This window comes from Ctenopharyngodon idella, chromosome 13 (genome assembly GCF_019924925.1).
Source record: "Ctenopharyngodon idella isolate HZGC_01 chromosome 13, HZGC01, whole genome shotgun sequence".
Taxonomy (NCBI): Eukaryota; Metazoa; Chordata; class Actinopteri; order Cypriniformes; family Xenocyprididae; genus Ctenopharyngodon; species Ctenopharyngodon idella.
Window position 1 is genome coordinate 1,686,909 of NC_067232.1, and position 19,827 is coordinate 1,706,735.

Here is a 19,827-nt window from a genome sequence, read left to right on the forward strand (position 1 = left end):
AGTATGCGACAAGCATCCATCAAGTTGGCTTGGAGTCAGCCTTGTCAGCGGGTCTGTTTACCACACAACATTTTCTCAGTCCTGTGGGATCACATCACTCGCTCCCAGAATTCCTGTCTTTGCTGGGCATGATCGTGCCTTTCTACTCCTATAGGCCTCAGTTCCCAAGACACTGCCTGGTCACAGGAATGACAAGTTCTCCCTTAGGAACAGTCTGGCAATACCTTTATACCTTTTATTGATAGAAATCTTGAGGGAATTTTAGACCCCATTTGTTTAACTCCCATTGAGTAATACAGATTTATTAGATAACCTTGTGTAAATTAGGCATACACTGAATCGGTGATGAATATTTTTATGTACTACCATTCAAAAGTTTGGTGTCAGTAAGATTTTTGAAATGTTTTTGCAGTGTCTTATGCTCACCAAGGCTGCGTTTATTTAAAGGCACAATATGTAATTTTTCGCCACTAGAGGTCGCTTATTCAAAACAAAGGTGTAGCTTGATGCCGCCTTGATTTCGCAGAATCATGGGAGGTGTTGTCTTCACGTCTACAGCCGGTGGAAAGAATCCGATGGGACTCGGGAAGAATGTATTAAAGATTTAGTAACGTTACTGTAGTATGAAGCAGGGTGTGGCTGAGAGCCGTTGGAGCGAAACGAGGCCGCTGGAGCGTTTGCTAAATGAGAGAGGAGCGCGACACACAGCTTGAGAGCAGTGGAGCTTTTATTATGCCGCAGTCGACCGCTTCCACTTCTTCCGGTCAAGCGTATGTGAGGTAATGCAGCGCTGTTTTATCATATTAGATACATTTGTGTGTTGAAAGTTGTTATAATGCTACTCTGTGCGTTCGCTTAGTGGTTACTATGAGACACTTGTTGCTAGGGCTGGGTAAATATCGATTTCTCGATTTGAATCGATTTTCATTTTTACGAACTGATAATGATTCTTAAATCCCAAGAATCGATTAGTCTAGTCTGATTTCAGCTGATGAATGAATAGAACATTGTAGCGCTCTTCCCATCTAATAAATGGCAATAAGCTTTGTTACTTTTGATATGAAACAAAGTCTCAGATTTCAAATTCTGTCCATTTTATTACGAAATTCAAAAAATAACTGTTTTGGCGCTGTTTGATGTGGCGTGACAGATGGCTGTAGCCTCAGATCAAGAGAGGCGGCAACGCGAAGCTCACGTGAACTGATCATCTCCTCCGCTTTAATACCAGTTACAGCGTGAAATAAACATGAATGAATACCCAAAGGTATGTTTAAAGATACAGTACAACTTACCGAAATCCGTATCCTGTCTCATGGAATAGCTCAATCAGTGTTTCAAACGTCAATAAAACAGCTTGTAAGCAATGTCACGTAATGTCACATTTACCTCAGAAACAATATTCAGTAACCATAACTCGTCAGCTATAAAACTGAACTCTAGAGAATAGCATTTTGCTAAATATGCACCATATTACACATTCATTATAATTTATAATGTTCTATTTAATGCATGTTTGAATGAATCCGTCAAGTTTTTATAACAGCCACCATTTAAATAATGTATTTCAAAAAACGAATTGGAGTAGAAATATAATTACATAATTGTAAAGTTAGTATTTTAACTTTATTATTATAAAAACTTCCTTAACTTCCACTAATTTAAGTGTTTGTATACAAATCAGTTAATTTTAACCTTCAATATTATAGTAATGTAGAACTGATTCCCATGTATTGTTTACAGCATTAGTTGAGAGATTTTTTTTCCTTGGGAAAATTTGGCATGTACTGTTCCTTATATATATCCAAAATAATCGATATTGAATCGAATCGACTTTAATCGAAATTTAATCTAATTGCAAGCTTGTGAATCAAAATCGAATCAAATTTTGAAATTTGTGTCAATACCCAGCCCTACTTGTTGCACACTGCAGTAAGCTAGGTCAATATTAGGCATGGTACTTGCGGTAAATCAAGAAAATGAGATTTAAACAATAAGACTTACTGTGTTGAGCTATACAACAATAATTAGTTTTCTGTCCATGAGTGTATTGAAACAGTTGCTCACCTGACTAATAAAACACATAATATATTTGTGTCTTTGGTGTTTCCGTGGTTTCTACAAAATAAAACCGGAAACTGAGGGTAACGCGGGTATGATGTCATTGATAGGCGACGCACGGACACCGTCCGTGTCCTGGTTAAAATTGATTATTTCTCTGGATGTAAACATTCTTGGAAACATTTGGGATAATGTAAGTACACAAGTCAACAAAATATATAACATTGTTCTAGTGGGTTTGGAATATTTTAATCCAAAAATCTTACATATTGTGCCTTTAATCGAAATACAGTAATACAGTTCAGTTGCCCTGCTTAATGTTTTTGTGGAAACGGTGGTGATATTTATTTTTTCAGGATTATTTAATGAATGAAAAGTTCAAAAGAACAGCATTTATTTGAAATTCTATTCTATTGCAGTAGATGTTTTTGAACACACAAACGTGTCTTGTATGAAATTAAGGTATATTAAATGTGTAATGCATACATTGCTTGATAATGTTCTGGGAGTGCCCAGCAGAAGAATATTCATGAACAATGTTGATTTACCTTCTGACAAGCACATAGCCAATAAGTTGTGTCTGCTCGGTGACCGTCACATAACATAATTATTATTCATGTGTAAGCATTCACCTCAGGTAGGATGTACATATAGTACAGCATACCAACAGCAGAGTAGGTTGTCGAAGAAAAACATTTTTGGAACCATTATATCATAACAGTAATCTGATAATATGTCATATGTTTGTGTTAAAATATGTTGTAGGAAGAACACGCAAACGTTTACTCGATTACGCACTCACACACGCTCAGTATCATGAGCGTGGAATGTGATACAGTGACATGCTGTTACATCATCTTCATTAAAAATAAATGAGCTATAGTTGCAGCCGAATCATGTTTTCCTGATCCGTGTGACATGCCTCTGTGCTGAGGTCCCAAGATGGAACTAGAAAACCCAAGAAACGTCACACCACAGCCAGGCGCCACAGTTTCCCTTTTGATAGATGTATTACTTTGTTTATCCTTAAGGGCAAGTATGCACCCATATAGTGTGTTTCAACTGTAATTTCTATTTTGATGGCAGCCAGATATCAGAAATTAGGAATTATTTTAATTGTGTTATTTAAATGGAATGATGCTGCAGAAAATCTCTTGTTTGCTGAGGCTGCAGTGCTCCTCCTTTTATACACTGTTTTATTTTATTGTCAATATTGAATGAGTGTGCATTGCACTCTCTCTTTCTTAGCCATTTTATAGTATGAAAGAAGCATGAGAATAGAAAAACGTTTGTGTTTTTTAATATTTTGGAATATGTAATGGTGTTTTGTGGAATTTTAGAATTTGGAATTCAGGGCATGGAATGAATCAGATTTAGAAACTGTTTAATTCTGTGTGCAATTCAGAGAGTAACTGAGTTGCAGAGTAGGATGAAACAATAAGCAGTAATTAAGCATTCCGCACATAGCAGCCGCATGCTTACTGAAGGTCAGGGGCGCTACGTGTCCTCTCTGCCCATCGCTATGTTTCCCATAGAGAAACCTGGGATAAAGTATATTGTTTAATAGCACTATGATTAAAGGGTATCTTGCACTTAAACTTGCAACCTTGTTATCAAACCATACTTTTTGGACTGCTGCACATGCACTTCTTACACATTTAGCTCAGAATGTTTCTCATAGTCTCCAAATAAGGAGTAAAAACACAAATAATTATATGTAGATTTTTACTAGTGTTGTTGCCGAGCTCTTTGACGTTGCAGGGGTGTTCTGTGTGGTTTATGTGGTTGCTAGGGTGTTCTTGGTCATTGCTAGGTGTTTGCTCGCTGATCCAAGTCCCAACAAGAACCGGCTAGTTTATCTGCATATTTTTTGATATACACTACCAGTGCTTCCCACAGGTTTGAAATATACTTGCGGTGGTAGCCGGGTGAAAAATCCTCCTATACCCACGGCACAAAAATGGTCTACTACATGTGACAAACAACAAACAATGTGTGATTTTTAACAGTATTTTTATTTATTGAAATTAATTTTAATTACATAGCATACTATTACATTTAATTACATACTAATATTATGCATTATTATGCATTGTAAATTATGCAAAATTACAGCATTTAAATGGTTATCCTTTTCCTATGTTCTCCTTGCTATGTCATATAGTGTCTCTCTCAGTGAATGGGACATAGATTTTACAAGTAAAATTTATATAATGAATAATATACGGGTCAAATAATGTTCTTAGTCTTTTTTTTCTGTGGTGGAGACTACAATAATTTACTATGAATTAAATGGAAATCAAATTAAATACAACTTATTGTGTAACCAAAATACCAATAATGCCCAGAAGAAAAAAAACAAAAACTGAGCATGTGACTTTTAATTATAAACAAGCCCGAAATATACCAGGACTCTTATTTTGAAATGCGGGCTGATCCTTCAGACTCTTACAACCATCTAAAACATATATTATATAAAGGCCATAAAGTAGACATTGTCATAATTCATCAACTTGAGTTCATTAGCAATCGTTTGGCATACATCTGCGCTTTTCGTTGATTGAGAATCACTTTGAAGCAGTCTGAAGCGCTGTTGCGCGAGCTTGTAGAATGCGCAATAGCGCCGCCTTGTGACTGCAACATGCAGCGCTCTTTGTGAAATATCCACCGTGTCTCTGCAGCGCACGTGGCAATTAGCGGGAGTAAACAGTTCTCGCGCACATAACGAGCAGGTATGAAACGCGTAGGGCCAGGGGAGATTTTCCACTAGTTAATCGATCGCGGATGGTTTCATTAACTTGGGTGGATACAAAAGTATAAGAGGATAAAAATAATAAAAGCATAAATGTGTCTCCAAATATACTTGGGTGGCCGTTAATATACCTGGGCGGCCCGCCCAAGTAAAGTCTATGTGTGGGAAGCACTGCACTACTGTTCAAATGTTTGGGGTTAGCAAGATTTTGTTTGTTTGTTTGAAGAAATTAATACTTTTATTCAGCAAGGATGCATTAAAATGTGTTTTTTTTTTTAACATTGTAATAAAAAAAATCTGTTTTAAATAAATGCTGTTCTTTATATTCTATATATACTTTATATTCATCAAAAAATGTATCACGTTTCCACAAAAAATATCAAACTGCACAACTGTTTTCAACATTGATGAGAATTTTTTTCTTGAGCAGCAAATCATCATATTAGAATGATTTCTGAAGGATCACCAAAGACTGGAGTAATGATGCTGAAAATTCAGCTTTGTCATTACAGGAATAAATTACTTTTTAAAATATATTAAAATAGAATTCGGTCATTCTAAATTGCAATAATATTTCACAGAATTTACGTTTTTACTGAATTTTTTGATCAAATAAATGCAGCCTTGGTGAGCATAAGAGACATGACATGACGTGATAGATGTTATTTTTAAATTACTAGCTATGATTTAATTATATTTTAGCAGAGACATACATTGCTAGACGGGTAATGAACAATCTAGCTAACATTTATAATTTATTTATAGCTGAAATGTTGCATGTATATGTAACAATCAAAGTATTTATCATAATGTAATTTAAATAACATTAAAAATCATGTCAGAAAGCTCATAAATACCAGTAGTGATGTTTTATAATGAGGACATTGTCATGTTGCCAGAAATAGTCATCAGTGTCCCAATGTGTAGTGAGCCAGGGTCCTTACTGTCCTTAGTGCCGAATTTGTGTACACGACTGATTCACAACCTAGGAATTGAGTTGCACCCTAGGTTTTAGATACATGACTTCATACTGGATTTACCATAAGTTGGTTTATGCATCCGACCGACTAATTTGAAAATAGTTTTATACGTAGTTTTGCACAGATATTCTTTACCCTAGGTTGGCCTCGATTTCCTCCATAAGCATAAATCTAAGAGATTTTTATGGTGGTTTTATTGTCTACCAGATGAAAATTGTAAGTGTGTTTACTTAAAATAATAACACACATTTGCATAAGTCAGAACCAACTATTAAAATGTATCATAAATGATAATATGATTCTTAATGGCCTGCTGGTTGGAATTCTAATGTCACACTCACATAAGTTTCACTGCTTTCACATGCAGGCTTCTCAGTTCCTGTTGTTTGTGGTGTAATTTGGCAAACCTTTAGTGCCACTAAAAAATGTATTGCAAAATGAGCATGAACTTACAGTAAACCTTTCAATAAGGCAGACTTGGTTCTGACGAAACCAGGTGCCATAACATTATGAACTGCATTGATATGGTAATGCATCCACTGAAATCAGCAGTCTTGATTATGTAACTGCTGATGAAAGCATCTATACAAATCGTTTAGAAATCTGTGTTTAGGCAGGTTAAAAATGGAAGCCCTTTCATAATAACTAAGAGCATGGGTCTTTGAATTGTATTTGAGCAATTATGAATCACATTTCATAGAACATCTGAAAATAGAAGAACTTGTTTCTGTGGGTGTGGCAGCCATTATCAAACAAACTGTTTTCAAAACAAATTTTCAAAATCAACTCGGTGGATTGCCTGAATGGCTAATTGGTTAACTGTTCTTAATGAAGCAGTATATAATTAGTAGGGGTAGCTCCATACCAATTTTTCATGTCTGATATCTCAACCTTGGGTATCTGCCAAACCGATACCAGTACTGTTTTTTTTCTTGCTCAGAAACCTCACTAACATTATTAATAAAGAGAAAAATGTACACACACACACACACACACACACACACACACACTTTTTTTTAATGCATGGTGGAGATTTTTAATAGGGCAACATGCATGACAAATATGATAGAACTGGTCACCGTGATTTTGCCAAGTAGGACATGTTCCTGGATCAACATATTTTGTTGATCCTGGAACAACATTCTTGTCTGAAAATTTAGTCATAACCCTATTCCTACCCCTAAACCTATCCCTACCCATAATTTATCCCTAAAATCAGAGGGAAATGATAGGTGAATAACACTGACGTAGAAGCGCCTAACCCTGGTTGTAAGCCTAAACTTGACATAAACTGTAAACTTTTCCCTCAAATCTGATTGGTTGATGGGAATGTTGTTCCAGGATCAACAAAGATGTTGATCCAGGAACATGTTGTACTTGGTAAAATCACATTCACCTGATAGAACTAGTGTTGTCTGAAATTTTAAAAATGTGACACTTTGAGTGCTGTTGACTGTTGAGCGGATTCATTAACACCTGATTGGTCATTGTGTTCACATGCTCAACACATGTCTGTGATTGGCTAAGCACACGGAAGTGTATGAATTTGAAAGCGTTTTGAAAGGGGGAGCGTCTGAAAAACACACCCATGCGTATCTGTGTAAGCGCTAGTTAAAGAGCGTCATTGATGTCTATTTACAACAAATTTTTGAAGTGTTGATTATTGTAGCCAGTCACAGCGCGTGAACAGAATGGCCAATCAGAGGTGTTTACGAATCCGCTTAACAGTGCTCAAAGCGTCACATTTTTAAAATTTCAGTTTCACTTGGTATCAAAGTCAGTACTTTTGACAACACTAGATAGAACAAATAAATAGGCTAAATACTAATTATATTTTGCACAAAGCTATCATAGTACGAAAGGCTCCAATACAGAGTGGCACAAAATCGCTTGTGCGCATCCCGGGCACACAATGATGCGCTTAAAGCAACATGGAGTCACGGGCGAGCAGTGCTCCGCAATGAAAAGTTCATGACAGTGAACAAAGAGAAGATATATTGTGTTTGTGCAACATTGAGACTGAGAGTATTGAATCTGTCTAACAGTTTACTGAGCTTTTTTCATCAGTTTTAAATTCATTATTAGAAATGTTTCTTGAGCAGCAAATCAGCATATGATTTCTGAATGATCATGTGACACTGAAGCCTGGAGTAATGATGCTGAAAATTCAGCTTTGCCATCACAGGAATAAATTACATTTTAAAATTTATTCAAATTGGAATCAGTTATTTTAAATTGTAATTATCACTACAATTTACAATATTACTATATTTCTTGATCAAATAAAAGTCTTGATTCCTTACTACTAGATTCTGTTTTATTAGTTGTGGTTCAGAAAACCAAATCTTACCATTTTTGGCATACAAAGTCTTGCTTTTTTCTGCCTTACACTTAATATGCAAATACATAATCTATCAAACAGACCGACTCTAACTTTGTTCTACGACTTGGCCTATGCTTAGAATGATGTATTAAAGTAAAGGCAGTGATTTGATTGTGAACCGTCAACATTTTATGGCTTGCTCTTGGGAACTGCTAATGTTTTGTACTGTTGTTTTAAGTGACATTTAACACAATATTGGATTGCAGTTCTCCCATTAGAACGACCCCAGCAGACCAAGGTTTCCCAGTTGAGACCCGATGATATATCACTTGGAAATACCAAACCTGTCATTGAACTAATCGCTGGGTGTGCACAGGAAACCAGTCAGAGCATCAGCTCTCTAAGAGGCTCGTGGAACCTTAATCCTAATTATCCAGCTTGACAGCCACAGGCTGAGTAATACTTTCCTTCCATCTTACGTAGATGTGAAGTAAAATCAGCTGCAGCCCTGTGACTTTATTATTATATCAGTTAAGCATGTTAAATATGGTCGTAGCAAAGCCATTTGTCCTTATTTATAGACTTGACATATTGAGCTGGTAAAGTATTGTTGACGTAGGGAATATACCACTTTATTTTGACCACATGGGTCCTTTGCTAATGTTTCCAGTCAGCATATCGTTGGAGTTTGTTGTGGCTGACGTAATATGATGGTGAAACATCTGAGCTGGCAACCAAAAGATTGTAGCCCCAAATCCTAATCAATCAACCAATCGTCTTGTTCTTGAGTAAGACATTTAAGGTTACGTTACTCCAGGGGACTCATGTTGATTTGGATAAAGATGTAATGACTAAATAGTAATTACTGTTCTTGCTCAGTTCTTGGGGTAATGCATTACAAGTAACTTGAGTTGCGTAATCAGATTATTTTTTTCAAGTAAAGCCTGAAGCTTATTCATTTCACTTTTGGTGTGAAAGGGCCTTTACAATTACCAAAAATAGAACTTTCTTATTGTTATTAAAAAACAAACAAGCAACCCCAGCCCAGATGTGAAAAAGTAATGCAAAAGTATGGTAACACATTACATTCCCTAAAAAGTAACTAAGTAACGCAGTTAGATACTATTTTAGGGAGTAACACAATATTGTGATGCATTACTTTTAAAAGTAACCTTCCCCAACACTGGTCTTGCTAATACTAATTTTAATGCTAAGTTTTTGCTAACCAGGATAATGTTGTCACGTTTGGATCAAGTGCAAACGAAACGTGATTTCCTCTCGTTTGCAGGCACACAAATTGGCAAGGATGCATTACATTTATCAAAAGTGATGATAAAGATGTTTATAATGTTACAGATTTGATTTTGCTTCTTTTTTTTGACCTGATATCAGCATTGAAGAGTTGCAGCCCTTTTTAACTTTTTAGCGGTTTGCATCCTCCTGTAGTCACTCTACAGCGGCCCTGGCCTTCATCAGCAATACAGATGAGTTGTCATTTCCACTAGTGCTCCAAACCCAGCTGTCATCCCTGCTCTATCAATTCATCTCTTCAAGTTTCTAGAGTGTGTAGATAATTGAATGGTTCAGATAAGAATGAAAGGTGTGATTGTAACTCCGGGTCTCGCTTAGCGTTCTCTATCTTTTGATCTTTTAACCTCATTTAGAGGATGAAGGGACAGGCAAGGAAATAATTGTAATTATGAGCAGGGAATGAGTGCTCTGGCTCTGATCTGCCGCAATGAATTTTATCTGAGAGCTTGAGAGTTAGAGTGGTGTCCCAAAGGACAAGGTTTTTCGGTCAGTTATGATTCATTACAATTGTCAACAGAGGCAATGCTCTGAATATATATTTGTGAATGCATGTGAAAGATAAACACACATTTGCAATTCTTTCATGCTAGATGCTTTCTTCCCAAAAATGACCTGCACTTTATTTTAGTTAAACTAAAGTTAACACTTTAGTTTGTTGTCCAAGTCTCACTATTAACTAGTTGCTTATTAGCATGCATATTACTAGAATATTGGCTGTTTATTAGTACTTACAAAGCACATATTAAAGGGTTAGTTCACCCAAAAATGAAAATAATGTCATTAATTACTCACCCTCATGTCGTTCTACACCCGTAAGACCTTCGTTCATCTTCGGAACACAAATTAAGATATTTTTGAATAAATCCGATGGCTCAGTGAGGCCTGCATAGACAGCAATGGTACTTCCTCTCTCAAGATCCATAAAGGTACTAAAAACATATTTAAATCAGTTCATGTGAGTGCGTTGGTTCTACCTTAATATTATAAAGGGACAAGAATATTTTTTGTACGCCAAAAAAACACAATAATGACACTTTTAACAATATCTAGTGATGGCCGATTTCAGAACACTGCTTCATGAAGCTTCGAAGCTTTACGAATCAAATCAGTGACTTGACTCAAAAGATTCATAACGCTCTGAAGCAGTGTTTTGAAATCGGCCATGACTAGATATTGTTAAAAAGTCGTTATTTTATTTTTTTGGCACACAAAAAATATTCTCGTTGCTTTATAATATTAATATTGAACCACATGAACTGATTTAAATATGTTTTTAGTACATTAATGGATCTTGAGAGAGGAAGTACCATTGCTGTCTATGCAGGCCTCGCTGAGCCATCGGATTTAATCAAAAATATCTTAATTTGTGTTCCGAAGGTCTTAAGGGTGTAGGACGACATGAGGGTGAGTAATAAATGACATTATTTTCATTTTTGGGTGAACTAACCTTTTAATGCCTTATTCTGCATGACCATATTCTACATCCCTTAATCCTACCCTATACCTAAACTTAACAACTACCTTACTAAGTATTAATAAGCAGTAATTAGGATTTTATTGAGGCAAAAGTCATATTTAATAGTTAGTTATTAGTGAGAATTCATCCCTAATCTAAAGTGTGACTCTATTATTTGTTAGGATTGCTTTGAAATGTAAAATAAGAAACTGATTACTTGTCTGTCTGAAAACTTAGGTCATCCGTGTGTAAATACATTTATGTTGATTGGAACACCTTGTTTGACATTTCAGTTGTCCAGATTTGTTGCGTCATCCTGGACTTGTGCTAAATTTGAGATCTGAACTGTTATGGTTATTTCATAAGAGTGATCGGAGTTGAAGGCAAGTGCTGTTCTTTCTTGGAAAGTTTATTTTATAAAGGCGTGTCGTGAGTCTGTGTCATAATGCAACAAGTTCTGGCGGTATGATTAGGGTGATGATGGATACTGTACAATATGGACCAGGATAAGGGAGTGTCCGTGTGGAATAAAGGAAGTGCTTCATATGCAACTGGTCACTGGTTTCTCTTAATGTCCTGTAAAGGCCAACATTAACTTTTGAGATCTAATACTTGTTGCAAAATGATGTGAGATGAACAAGGTGTTTTTTTGTAAAAACTGATTTGTATGATTACTAGGAGTGTGACGAGACAGTTAGCTCATGAGATGAGATGAGACATGAGATTGAGTTCGCGAGAATGATACAAGATTTTTACAGTGTTTTTTTTTTTTTAAATCCTCTGACGAAATATATAAAAAAAAAATTCTGCAGGTGCATTTGAAATGACTAATCATCTTGTAATAAATGTCATTTCAGTTCTACTTTCTGAGTATCAATTATCATATGCAGTAAAAGACAACAATATTCAAGCACTGTAAGGTTTTGTCACAAACTTAACTGAATGGCTTCTCTACTGTGTGATTACAAATGAGAACTTTTGACCTGAACTTTCCACAAATTGATCACAGAAATAAAAAAAAAAGCAGCCTATAAATAAAAATAACATTTTCTCTTAGTCTTATTAAGTGCAAACAGTAAGTGCAACCATAATCAAAGTGCTCTCTCAATATTCAAAGTGCAAATAGAGACCAAATTTTTCTTCAAGCATGATACAGAGCTAAGAGATGGTTACAACTACACAACCCAGCCTAAGATAGCTTTCATATTGGCAGATATTTGTATGCATCAGGGAGCCGCTTTGGGGGATACTGAAATCGCCTTTGAAAACCTGCTCGCGTTTTACTTTCGCTTTCATGATCACGCTTACTCTGTGAATAGAGTGTGAGAGAAGACATTTGTCAGACGCTTAGGCTCTGTTGTGCAACGAATCCTCCGCCATGGTCTTGTTAGTTATCTCGTCACTTACACTAATATTGTGAAATATTATTACAATTTAAAATAATGTTTTCTATTTTAATATATTTTTAAATTGTAATTTATTCTTGTGACAACAAAGCTGAATTTTCAGCATCATTACTCCAGTCTTCAGTGTCACATGATCCTTCAGAAATCATTCTAATATGATGATTTGGTGCTCAAGAAACATTTTTTATTGCTATTGTTGAAAACACTTGTGCTGCTTAATATTTTTGTGGAAACTGTGATATACTGTTTTTGATTAATAGAAAGGTCAAAAGAACAGCATTTATTTGAAATACCGTTTTTTGGTAACAATGTCTCAATTTGATGCATCCTCCTTACTATATAAAAGTATTAATTTCTTTAAAAAAAAAATCTTTTGAACAGCAGTGTATATTGTATTATTATTATTATTATTTTTTTAATTGTTTTTATTATATTTGCCATGAATTAGCCTTTGATGGTGATATGGCTTTAAAAGAAAATAACAGTATGTTGTTTTGCCCTAAAAACTTTCAGAAATGGTTTATGAATGGTTAAATCCAAGTTCCTTGATACCAAATAGTGGTTCTCTTCAGAGAAATCTAGTCTTTGTTTGCATTTGATATTAAAAGCACAGCTTCATCAGTCTGATCGTCATTGCAGATCGTCAAACATAAATAGAAAGAGAATTTCAGTCGTGTAGAGAGCAGAAGTGGGCAAAGCAGGAGAAGAGGGCCTTTCTCACCTTTTACTGTATGTCATTTCTGGGCTGGTGAGCTTCAAAAGCGGGCGGGTGAATAAGATGCTCATTGTGTAATTGTGAGCAGCATGAATAGCTATTGAATGCCGGCCGAGGTGATGTTGGAGGCGGGACGCACTTATGCAGAGTGGGAGTCGTGAAATGGTGGTTGTATCTACCGCTGGAGAGCTTTTGAAGGCCACGCTGAGAAGTTTAGGCCAACTTTTTCAGCCATAAGACAATAAAACGTTTACAGCTCCCAGAGGGATTTATTTCTCACAGACGCTATACCATTAAAACAGTTTCGTTTCCGTGTCTATCAATAAACACAAAAGCTTTTTTGGCTGCAGCTTCCTCTTAATTTCTTTAAGATGCTCCTTTTTCATCCTGGTGAGAAGTGAGGTGAAATTAGGACACACTCATGACTTAAACCCATCTTAAATTTAGGCCACGGGGCAGTTTTTTTTTTTTTTTTTTTGCTTCCAGACTCGTGCAAGAGGTATTGATTTATTCATGATGGTCTTTTTCTATGTGTTTCATGTTTTGCAGAACGAATCTCGTGTTCTTCGTGTCAAGGTCATTGCTGGCATTGATCTGGCGAAGAAGGACATCATTGGTGCCAGGTAAGGAGAGACTTTCTGGAGAGACTGTGCACCTGTCTGTTCACGCATTCATTAGCAAATGCAAATATTGGAACCGTCTGAGTGTGTGTGTGTGTGTGTGTGTGTGTGTGTGTGCGCATGAATGTGTTTGTGTATTTCCTCCTTTAGTTATGTGGCAGACCAAATGAGCTGCACTCTGTGAGGCTTTCTCTTGAATTAGACAATAGACTTGTCCAAACAAATGATCTGTGTGCCAGGAATGGAGCACAAAGGGAAAATGCTTGGCTGATCTCATCTGTGCAATGTTGCAAGTTCTATTTATTTAACTTTGAAGTTCTCAGGTCCTAAAGTCAGAGGTCAGAGAGTGCATTAATTACTGACAAAATCATTTCTGAACTCATCAGTTAACTTTTTCAATCTTGTATGTACTTTGTGTTTGATGTCAGATAGGCATTAGAATAGAGAAATGTTTTTATTTATTCATTTTATAGGCCATTCACGGCATTTCCTGCCAACTTTGCACTAGGGTTTAATTGAAATTATAGCTGTCAAAACCAATAGCCAAATTAAATGTCATGATTCCTTATACCAATTTCCATACCATAGCATAATCAAATAAACGAAACAACATTAGATAATTTAAAATTATGTGAACTTTATTTAAAAAGTTAATTATTAATATAAATATTAACCAAATTAATTACGTATTAAAGTAATTAAATTAAAACAATTACAGTATTTAAAAAAAAAAAAAAAAAAGGTGAACAAATATACAAATTAAGTAAATGGTGATTGATGTACTTCAGGTATCTAAAAGAAGAGTTTTTTTTTTTTTTTTTTTAAATGTTCAAAATATGAAACAAAACTGCTAAAATGTTGTATTACAATAAGTACTATACATTTTGTAATATAATACAAAATGTTGTACAACAAAAATAGGGCTGCCCCCTAATAGTCGACTAAATGTTAGTCAACCAGAAGAGCCTTAGTCAACCAAGATTTTATTAGTCGGTTAGTCGCAGAAAAAAAAAAAAAACTCCACAGGAAGTGGCAAAGTCACGCAGTTTGTGATTGACAGACCGTTAACGGCAGGTTCTTGTGGTTACAGACTGTCGGGCAGGAAATCTAAATATTCACCCATCGACTTCAAAAATTGGTTATCATTTGAAACACAGGTAGTAGCAACTTTACATGGCCACTTGCTCTAATGTTAACATAGATAAATGTGTGCTATCATTAGGCACATATCAAAGTGTGAAAGCTAAAGTATAGTGCCCTTACTGCAAGACATGGAGGCGCCGGCGCGATCACTTGCAGTGGAAACAACTTAAAATACTCTGTCATTTTTGATAATACAGATATATTACCAAAAACAGTATTACATTATTTGAAACTGTAAAGGGTCTACTTTTATTTGTGTAAACTCACAATAACAAGAAACCGTTGTGCTTTTGTAAAATAAAGAAAATGAACCAGAGTGCAGAATAAGCTATTCCGCCCCCCAGTATATATTTAAGTTATTTTTATATAATTGTGCAATTAATCGACTAACGGCTTAAATGAATGACGTCGACTAGATAAAATATTTTAGTCGGGGGTAGCCCTAAACAAAAAAAACAGTAAACTACAAAAAACATAGGACTTTCATACATGCATTTATTAGGCAATCATCACCTATAACCATTTACAGTTATGGCCCCAGAAATGCCTGCAATGTAATTTGTCCATGACTGTCAAGCTGAAGTGTCATTTATCTGACTCTATTAGTTAGCTAATAAGTAACGTGAGGTTAGGGCAGAAAATGATGATTAAATGATTATTTTACTACTTTTATTATTATTATTATTATTATTTTATTTTAGTACTGACTTAGTATAATTATGGTAGTTTTGACATCCCTACTTTGGACGTTTTTAAAGTTATGCTTATATTGTACCATACAATTGTAATACATATGCAGAGCCAAATAAATTTTGGTTTAATATAAAATTCGCTTTAAACAGTGCTAAAACGTGTAAGTAAATTGGGCTTTGTTTTGTTTTTGTTTTTTACGTTACACTTGTCTTGTAGGAGGTTCAGGGCAGGTTTAACCTTTGATACTAAACCATTTAAATTCGTAGAAGGTTTAACAATTGACACCTAGTCACAAATTTCTAAGAGTTTAACTTCAACTTCAAAGTGGAGGTGTCTGGTGCTTGGCTTTCTGTAATGTGTAATGCCTATAACACTAAATATGCTCTTATCTGCAGTTGTCCACTCTATTGCATAATAGACGTACATTTGTTTTTGCTGCTTAACAGACGCATTTCCTTCCTTTTTCCCCTTTGCAGTCAGAGTCACTTCATCTAGTTTAAGACAAAGTGCCACAATATTTTATTAGGTTTTTATTTGTGAGGTGCAGTGTGGTATATTTGAGAAAGATTCAATGTAGTTGCTACTATGAAACTAAAAAAAGCTAAGAAATGGTATTTACAACGTTTAGCAGTATTATTTGTAGTACAGTATATACACACTACTGTTCAAAAGATTGTGACTATTCTGTCAACTATCCAGAGTGTCTTTCACGCTGACCCCAAGCCATCAGACAGTGCTTATTGTTGAGCCCTGACAAGGTAGCATTTATGTCATTTAAAATACAGCAAAAACAGTACTATTGTGAATTATTATTGCAATTAATTCAACAGTTTTCTATTTTAAAATACTTTCAAGTGTCATTTATTCCTGTTATGGTAAAGCTGAATTTTCAGCATCACTACTCCAGTCTTTAGTTTCAGATGATCCTACAGAAATCATTCTAATATGCTGATTTGGTGTTGAATTGTTGAATGCAGTTGTGCTGTTCGTGGAAACTGATATTTTTTTCAGGATTCTTTGATGAATAGAAAGTTCAAAAGAAGAGCATTTATTTGAAATAGAAATATTTTGTAACATAATGAATGTCTTTACTGTCAATTCTGAATATTTTTAGCAATTCATTTAATGTGTTCTAGCTAAAAAAAAGTATTTATTTTCTTCAAAAAAAAAGACTTTTGAACTGCAGTGTATATTTGGCCATATTTGAACTACCAGTTTACTAAATCTCACTCTCATGTCAGTGTTGCAAAAAATAAAAATTATATCTAAGACATAATGGGTGTTTACTGTCTCAGGATGTGAAAGAGAGACAAATGTTAAAGGTGCAGTGTGTAATATTGACAGCTAGTGGTTGAAATAGATACTGTAGTCCAAATTCAAAATATTGGAGAGAATTGCCTTTCCGGTCAAATACTGCACTGCAAACAGCAATAACAGCTTTAAGTTGCTAGCTGTGCGTTAAACAATTTAAATGCACTTTGTGGAGAACTCTTCGAATCAACACTGACCTGACTTCAGCTCGAATCAACACTGAACTGACTTCAACTTGAATCATCACTGAACTGACTTCAGCTCAAATCAACACTGAACTGACTTCAACTTGTATCAACACTTGAATCATCACTGAACTGATTTTAACTTAAATCAATACTTGAATCATCACTGAACCCGACTTCAGCTTGAATTAACACTGAACTGACTTCAGCTTGAATCAACACTGAACTGACTTCAACTTGAATCAACACTTGAATCAACACTGAACTGACTTCAGCTTGAATCAACACTGAACTGACTTCAACTTGTATCAACACTTGAATCATCACTGAACTGATTTTAACTTAAATCAATACTTGAATCATCACTGAACTGACTTCAGCTTGAATCAACACTTGAATCAACACTGAACTGACTTCAGCTTGAATCAATACTTGAATTAACACTGAACTGACTTCAACTTGAATCAACACTTGAATCAACACTGAACTGACTTCAGCTTGAATCAACACTGAACTGACTTCAGCTTGAATCAACACTGAACTGACTTCAGCTTGAATCAACACTGAACTGACTTCAGCTTGAATCAACACTGAACTGACTTCAGCTCAAATCAACACTGAACTGACTTCAGCTCAAATCAACACTGAACTGACTTCAGCTCAAATCAACACTGAACTGACTTCAGCTCAAATCAACACTGAACTGACTTCAGCTCAAATCAACACTGAACTGACTTCAGCTCAAATCAACACTGAACTGACTTCAACTTGAATCATCACTGAACTGACTTCAGCTCAAATCAACACTGAACTGACTTCAACTTGTATCAACACTTGAATCATCACTGAACTGATTTTAACTTAAATCAATACTTGAATCATCACTGAACTGACTTCAGCTTGAATTAACACTGAACTGACTTCAACTTGAATCAACACTTGAATCAACACTGAACTGATTTTAACTTAAATCAATACTTGAATCATCACTGAACTGACTTCAGCTTGAATTAACACTGAACTGACTTCAACTTGAATCAACACTTGAATCAGCACTGAACTGATTTTAACTTAAATCAATACTTGAATCATCACTGAACTGACTTCAGCTTGAATTAACACTGAACTGACTTCAGCTTGAATCAACACTTGAATCAACACTGAACTGACTTCAGCTTGAATCAACACTGAACTGACTTCAACTTGAATCAACACTTGAATCAACACTGAACTGACTTCAGCTTGAATCAACACTGAACTGACTTCAGCTTGAATCAACACTGAACTGACTTCAGCTTGAATCAACACTGAACTGACTTCAGCTTGAATCAACACCGAACTGACTTCAGCTTGAATCAACACTGAACTGACTTTAGCTTGAATCAACACTGAACTGACTTCAACTTGAATCAACACTTGAATCAACACTGAACTGACTTCAGCTTGAATCAACACTGAACTGACTTCAGCTTGAATCAACACTGAACTGACTTCAGCTTGAATCAACACTGAACTGACTTCAGCTTGAATCAACACTGAACTGACTTTAGCTTGAATCAACACTGAACTGACTTCAGCTTGAATCAACACTTGAATCAACACTGAACTGACTTCAGCTTGAATCAACACTGAACTGACTTCAGCTTGAAGCAACACTGAACTGACTTCAGCTTGAATCAACACCGAACTGACTTCAGCTTGAATCAACACTGAACTGACTTTAGCTTGAATCAACACTGAACTGACTTCAACTTGAATCAACACTTGAATCAACACTGAACTGACTTCAGCTTGAATCAACACTGAACTGACTTCAGCTTGAATCAACACTGAACTGACTTCAGCTTGAATCAACACTGAACTGACTTTAGCTTGAATCAACACTGAACTGACTTCAGCTTGAATCAACACTTGAATCAACACTGAACTGACTTCAGCTTGAATCAACACTGAACTGACTTCAGCTTGAAGCAACACTGAACTGACTTCAGCTTGAAGCAACACTGAACTGACTTCAGCTTGAAGCAACACTTGAATCAACACTGAACTGACTTCAACTTGAATTAACCCTGAACTAACTGAACAGTAGCCGAAATGCATAATTTTCACTGTAAAGCTGCTTTGAAACAATCTGTATTGTATAAAGCGCTATATGAATAAAGGTGACTTGACTCCACATCGTGAATTAAAATTGTTTAATGCACAGCTAGCTGTGGATTATCCCTTACATATTCATTCTAGATTAAATAAAACAGGCCATGCCTCTCTCAAAAAGCCTACTAGCTATTTTCACTGAAAGAAGTAACTTCCTGTCTGTCATGTAAGAGAAGATAGTAGATGAGATATCTACTGTTTATTTTCTGTGAGTGATTCATCTCCTCATATTAGCCTATGTTGTCATCAAAAAAGTGCTTAAATGTTCAAAAGATTCTAAAGCTTCAGACACTCTTTATTAAATAAAAAAAAAAAAAAAAGATTTAGTAAAATTGGTATTGTACTATAATAAACATTAAACAGCAAATTTGCTGCAAATGCCAGTTTTTTTTGTTCGAATGAGGGAAGAAATTGATGGCTAGAATGGCTTGTATCTCTCTCTTTCACATTTTGCTCTCCCAGTTTTCAGTCTCTCACATGCTCCTGTGGTGTAGACGTCACAGCTCCTTATGTTGTAACTGTGCTGATCCACTGTAGGCTCCATCAGACCTGTCTGCTCCAATCACAGTGTGTGTGTGTGTGTCAGCACGAGTATTTGTGTATTCCAACATCCTACTGGTCGTAGATGCACATTCTAATACCCATTATGGGTATCTCTTCTATGGACAGATTGCTCGACGGCATGAGTGTTTCTGAGTCTGGCGTGTTTGTTTCATGAGG

The 19,827-nt window shown here is 35.6% G+C and overlaps 1 protein-coding gene across 5 annotated transcripts in view; it reads left to right on the forward strand.

Moving 5' to 3' along the window:
- The window catches only part of LOC127524832 (E3 ubiquitin-protein ligase NEDD4-like), an 83,462-nt gene that overhangs the window by 2,260 nt on the left and 61,375 nt on the right, over positions 1–19,827 (forward strand). For all 5 annotated transcript variants that reach the window (XM_051916801.1, XM_051916802.1, XM_051916804.1 and 2 more), the window contains exon 2: positions 13,551–13,624. In XM_051916801.1, coding sequence (XP_051772761.1) covers positions 13,551–13,624 — 74 coding nt within the window. The remainder of the gene's footprint in view (positions 1–13,550; positions 13,625–19,827) is intronic.